Source organism: Lytechinus variegatus, chromosome 2 (genome assembly GCF_018143015.1).
Source record: "Lytechinus variegatus isolate NC3 chromosome 2, Lvar_3.0, whole genome shotgun sequence".
Classification (NCBI taxonomy): domain Eukaryota; kingdom Metazoa; phylum Echinodermata; class Echinoidea; order Temnopleuroida; family Toxopneustidae; genus Lytechinus; species Lytechinus variegatus.
In genome coordinates, this window is record NC_054741.1 from 63,927,934 (window position 1) to 63,934,213 (window position 6,280).

The following is a 6,280-nucleotide window of genomic DNA, read 5'->3' on the forward strand; positions in this document are numbered from 1 at the left end:
AATCTTAGGCTTCAACTACAACACTGAAAGGGGCTTCCACAATTATTGCTCACGCGATCGTTTGCGATCATTTGGTTATACAATATAATTATGTTGCACACAATCGCAACGGTTGTAAGCAGTCGCACCACCAGCTGTGAAAGGGGCTTAAAAGAAAGCATGACAGCTCTTATTCATATCATAAAAAGGATATACAACATAAAGCCTCACATCACTCGCACCAAGGAGCTGTGTTGGAAGCTCCTTGCTCGCACGAACACTCGCAACTGTTCCATTCAATCGTACAAGGATCGCAGTGACTCAGTCCGATTTAATTACCCAGCATATCCTGCCTAACATATTTTGAAGGAAAACAATGTTACGATATATTTATTTCTAAAGGAAACAAATTGTAAATTTAATTTTATTGAGCAGATGGCATCAAAGTTATTGGAAGTAACGAGATGAAAAATTAAGTCAAATGATCTTTAAAAACAACTTTTTTTCTTTGTTAGTTAGCTTTATTGAGACATAGATCAACCTAATTACATATTTACAAGTCAGATTGGAATGATTCAAATAAGAGCAAATGCACAGAATACGAATGAATAAAAAGGAAAGGCAGATATCACTCAGTTCACTTATTGTAGCAGTAAATGTGGCGGTAAAAACTCCTGACATATAACCCTTTACTATATACAAAAAGAGCGAGGTGCAACCCCGGGCAAAGCCCCCCTAGTTTGTAAATTCCAACAAATAGAGAGAAAAAATAAGAGTTTTTAAATGATAATCTTTAAAAGATATAATAACATCTTTACATTTATGATATTTTCATGCTGATTGTCAGTTTATGTTTTATATTCTCGTTCGGGGGTGTGTATTTTTCTCTCTGTTTCTTTCTGCAGATCCAAAATAGAGATGACATACCTTTCTCTTCTTGATATGCAAAAACATACTTCAAAGGAGTAAGTGATCGATTAATTTCACACCGCCACCTTTAGCGCTTGTGTTTCCTTTATTTCCATATAATCAAATAACCATAGAAGATTATGAACATCAATATATGTACATTGATACACTTTGTGAACATGACTAACTATGTAGAATTGATATCGTGTTTGTCCTTTCAACTCAACTTAAACTGACTTCAGTTTAACCCACCAAAAGCTTAGGTAAACAGACCGACCAAATCTATATCGCAAGATACCATATTGGCGCTGATGTTTATTTGTTTGTATTTTTGGAAATAACGAGACGCATTTAAAACGAAAATAACTAATTACCTTTTCTGCCAGAAAAAAGTTAATCCCGTTGTATGATCCTCCTCATAAGAGGGGAAGGGAATGGATGGAATATTGTACAATGCACGAAAGAACCTATGCATGATCCAGCATTTTTAGTAGAATATATATAATCTATCAGTGGTGCAGAAAGCGAGCTCCCCTGATCGATATTGCTGAAGACAATACCACTGCCTCTCAGGCTTCTCGATCTTGAAATTTTCAACGAGGGACCAAATACGCTTCAGCTCGATGGTGTACTCACCAATGCTTACCATACACATCTCCTGATTCACTTTGGCGATCAGGATAGTATTCCGCTGAGATACAGCAGGGTAAAGTCCTTCATGATATGTTTTGTATGTATGTTTCACAACACCTTGCTTATCAATTAATCGCACTCTGTTATTAAGGGACTTTGATGAAACAATCAGTGAATCGTTGTATATTCTTATTTGATGAGGTTCATATCCACGACACGGTATCTCTGCTTCTACAGTCCCTTCTGATGAGAATACCTGGATCTTCTTGGCTTTCATGTAGCTTACATAGATCCGATCATCACCGTCAACAGTGAGGTCTCCAATGCCACCTTCATCAGCACCAAGAGTATTGAATGTTACATTCATCTTCGTGTACTCTGGTGTGTACAATGTGATGGTGTTTGAATCATCAAGTACAACACATCTGTCATCAGATAGGTATTCTAATCCACCAATCGTAACATCTTTGAGAACTGACTCCTGGTGGTCACCATCAGCAGAAAAGATCTGTATACCACCTGTTAAACATCCCACTGCCATCATACCATCTGGTGCACTAACCATGGTATTCATGCTATCTTTTGTAAGTAAGTCACACCAAAGTCCACCTGAATTACCAACTTTACCAATTACTAGCTTGTCCAGCTTTTCAATGCCTCTCATGAAATTGATTCTCTTCCCATTCTTACTTGATTTCCTTGACTGTTCATAGTCAGGATCTTCTTGATTTAATGTCTCCTGTAAGACTTCACACAGAGTTTCATGTACGGCCAAACTATCTATATCGCATGGTACCTCTGACCTATTGGTTACCATATCAGCATCGGTTTTCAACTGACTGATATACTGCAGTGCCGATTTCTTCATTGCCTCAAGTTCTTTCTCTACTCCTTCAGTCCTACCCCTGGCTTCCTTAATGAGCTCCTTTTTCCTATCTGCCAACTGTTTGGCCAAGTCATCATATGCTTCGCTTATTTTACCTTCACATCGCTTGTGAGCATTCCTTACACGTCTCTTCTCTTCATCAATGTAATCGACGTACTTCTGAAAGCGAGAATTTTTGCAGTCTACTTCCGATCTCAAGACTTTGATACTCTCGATGTAGTTGCTTTCATAGTCAGCTGATCCAATTATTTCATGACTTTCCCCTTTGTGATATTCAACGACACACTTGTAGCAAACGAATTTCCTACAGTTCAAGCAGAAGCACTCCTCGTCTTCTCCTGGGTGTTTCTTGCACATCTGGTACCTAACATTTTTAAACGCTAGAGCTGACGGTAGTTTACTGGCATCTTGTATGTCTGAGATCAGGGTTTCACCTTGGCAAACAATGCACCGGATGCTCAGGTTACTATCACGGTCTTCAATGAGTTTGTCTATGCAGGCATTACAGTAGATGTGAGAACAAGACAGGACCTTTGGGTCAGTGTAGGGAGTTCGACATGAAGGACATCTCGTACTCTGAGCCACGTTATCCTTAAAACTCTCAGCCATGGTTGGAATTCTACGGGATTACAGACATAGAGAAATGAAGGAAATATTTACACATTGTTCAAGTGATCTTTCCAGATCAGTGCAGGACTGTAACACCCGGGGGCCAGTCAAATATATTGCTGTACACATGCGTGACCAAAAAAATAAAACCGCGTTTTAGGCTTTTTTCAATTTTGGACGCGTCGCGCGTGCACTTGTTTGGGTATCAAAAACATCGATTGTTTTTTTTTTTGTTGTTGAAAGACTGGTAAATAATCAATCGCTGGGTCAAAAGTATTTAGGGTATTTTTTTCCAAAGCTTATTTTAAAGACTAGCCAAACGTGTTTAGGGTATGTTTTTCCCCGAAGCTTTTCCACGGGGTTATATTCTGACGACAACTGGTTTAGGGGCCAAATTAAATAAGCCCCGCGAAAAACTTGTTTAGGGGGGTATTCAATTGCACACAGAGTAAAACTCGTTTAGGGGGTGTTTATTGGAAATAATTTGGTCGGCATGTGTACATCAATACACTTGACTGCCCCCCTGTTGCACCCACAAATGTAATAACGCCCACAAATGTAATAACGCCCACAAATGTAATAACACTTTACCCACAAATGTAATAACGCCCACAAATGTAATAACACTTTACCCACAAATGTAATAATTTTTGATCGCCCACAAATGTAATAATGACTTTACCCACAAATGTAATAAATTTGAAGGGATTTTTGGCGAATCCGTTCTAAACTAAAATCCTATAGTAATGCGTTCATATAGCACAAAAGTGCAAAGTCTTTTTTTCAGACCGGGTTAATAAAACATGAAAGTACAAGTCCAAAGTCTTTTTTCCAGAACCGGTTGTTTCAAAAATTATTATATAAATCCAAAGTCTTTTTTCCAGACCCAGTTGTTTAAAAAAATATAATAAAAGTCCAAAGTCTTTTTTTCCAGACCCGGTTGTTTTGAAAAAGGTGATATAAGTCCAAAGTCTTTTTTCCAGACCCGGTTGTTTCAAGAATTTTAATAAGTCCAAAGTCTTTTTCCAGACCCAGTTATTTCAAAATGTATAATATAAGTCCAAACTAAGATACGATAATGATATTCCTGTGGAAAAAATGGGAATCGAGCTTAGTCTTTTCTCCAGACCCAGTTAATTAAAACTGGTGGAATTAATGTCTTTGTTGTATACGGTGTATATTGTGAATATGTGCACTAAGAGTAAATTGAGAATCAAGTGTAGTCTTTTCTCCAGACCCAGTTGCCTGTTATTTAAACATTATGAATAACAGTTTAAAAACAGTATAAAGACCCCATAATCTTATTAATGCTGGATATAGCGTAGTCTTTCGGCCCGACCATTTTTTTTCTTTAAAAAAACCCCTAATAGTAAGAATTAAAAAAAAATCAAAGTCTAAGACCAAACAAACCTTCAACCTAAGAACCTGTTTAAAAAGAGGTTTAGAGTGTTGTCTTTATTCCAGACCTAAAACAGTAACGACAAAAAATCTTCTAACATAAGACCTTATATTCTTATTCTCGTGGAATAACACGAGTTTTAAAACGTACTCTTTCCTCCAGACCCGGCTATTAAAAAAAAGTAACTGAAAAACTTCAAATCTAAGACCAAATTTCCAAAGTTTCACCCAGTAAAAATATGTCTTTTTTTATAATACTACTACCCCTACAAAACATTGTAATAACGCGTGGGTAAAGCAGACATCCTTTCTCCAGACTTGGTTACTATTTGAAAAATAAAATAGTTTTTACAAATACTCTAAAACGAATACCCAATAATCTAATTACTGTGGAACAACATGAAGACCGATTGTCGAAGATCGACTTTCCTCCAGACACAATTATTTCAGGAATAAAAAATCAATAAAACTCAACCCCCCACAACGAATCTAAGAACCAACAATCCTCCAAATTAAGACCATGCATGTAGAAAAGCACATGTTTAGAGCGTTGTCTTTATTCCAGATCCGGTGATTTAAAAGTGATTTAAACAATCCTAAAAACAAAAGACTCATATTCTTATTCTTGTGGAATAACACGAGTATTATGCTTAGTCTTTCGTCTGGACACGGTTATTTAAAAGAAAGAAATATTGAAAAAAAATGACAGCTGAGACCAATCTTCAAAATTAAACCCACTTAAAATGCTTGGGCTTACAGTGTTGTCTTTACCCCTCACCGATGTATATTATAACTTTTGAAACGACCGGGTCTGAAAAAAAGACTTTGGACTTGCATTATAATTTTTGAATTAACCGGGTCTGGAAAAAAGACTTTGGACGTATATTATAATTTTGAAAACCGGGTCTGGAAAAAGACTTGGACTTGTACTGTAATATTTCATTAACCGGGTCTGGAAGAAAGACTTTGAACTTTTGTGATATATGAACGCATTACTATAGGATATTAGTTTAGAACGAATTCGCCAAAAAATCACTTCAAATTTATTACATTTGTGGGTAAAGTGTTATTACATTTGTGGGCGTTATTACATTTGTGGGTAAAGTGTTATTACATTTGTGGGCGATCAAAAATTATTACATTTGTGGGTAAAGTGTTATTACATTTGTGGGCGTTATTACATTTGTGGGTAAAGTGTTATTACATTTGTGGGCGTTATTACATTTGTGGGCGATTATTACATTTGTGGGTGTAACACCCCCCCCCCCGGGCTGCAACGTAAAGCATACCAGAACAAGAAGATTAACATCGATCTTTCTTTTTTTTAAAGTCTGTACAGACCATTTATAGTATTAAGACTTATGTATATAATTGCTTATAATGTCCAAATTCAGTGTATCTGTAGTTTGAGACGCATCAAGATAACGTGGCATAAATTAGTTTAATGATGTACCGAATGACTCACCAAATTCAAACCCACAACAGATAGATACATTCGCATCAAAGTCAAGCCTGTCATCAAATCGATTTAGATTGCACTTGAAAAAATCCCTAAAACAAGAAATGATAATCAGACGAAAAAGTGACAAAGCTTGAATAAACATTTCTTATGAAAATAATTACTGGATGTAAATTATTATTTCAATGTATTCTCCCTCGATGTGATTCAAGTTGTTTGACTTTAAAAGAAAGAAAAAAGAAAGAGAAATTTTGTAAGGATGAAATAATTTAGATCCCTTAAGCCCCTTTCACAATTCACGTACGACCATTTGCGACTTTTCGGTCGTGCGACAGGCTGCAACAGACATCAATCGCTAGTCATCTTATAGGATCGCGCAGAGGCTTTCACAAATGCAACAGCTGTCG

General features: G+C 36.6%; 1 protein-coding gene across 1 annotated transcript; it reads right to left on the reverse strand.

Annotated features, from left to right (window-relative positions):
• Window positions 1–490: 490 nt before the first annotated feature.
• On the reverse strand, window positions 491–5,953 carry LOC121409579 (tripartite motif-containing protein 55-like). The gene is made up of 2 exons (XM_041601492.1): window positions 5,880–5,953; window positions 491–3,026 (listed from the first exon to the last, which is right to left on the reverse strand). The coding sequence occupies exon 2, from the start codon at window positions 3,014–3,016 to the stop codon at window positions 1,376–1,378; it is 1,641 nt and encodes a 546-aa protein (XP_041457426.1). The 5' UTR covers window positions 3,017–3,026; window positions 5,880–5,953; the 3' UTR covers window positions 491–1,375.
• Window positions 5,954–6,280: the final 327 nt, after the last annotated feature.

Bases quoted from the DNA above. Each gene is read 5' to 3' on its own strand.
- LOC121409579 (XM_041601492.1), bottom strand. From the start codon at position 3,016: ATGGCTGAGAGTTTTAAGGATAACGTGGCTCAGAGTACGAGATGTCCT.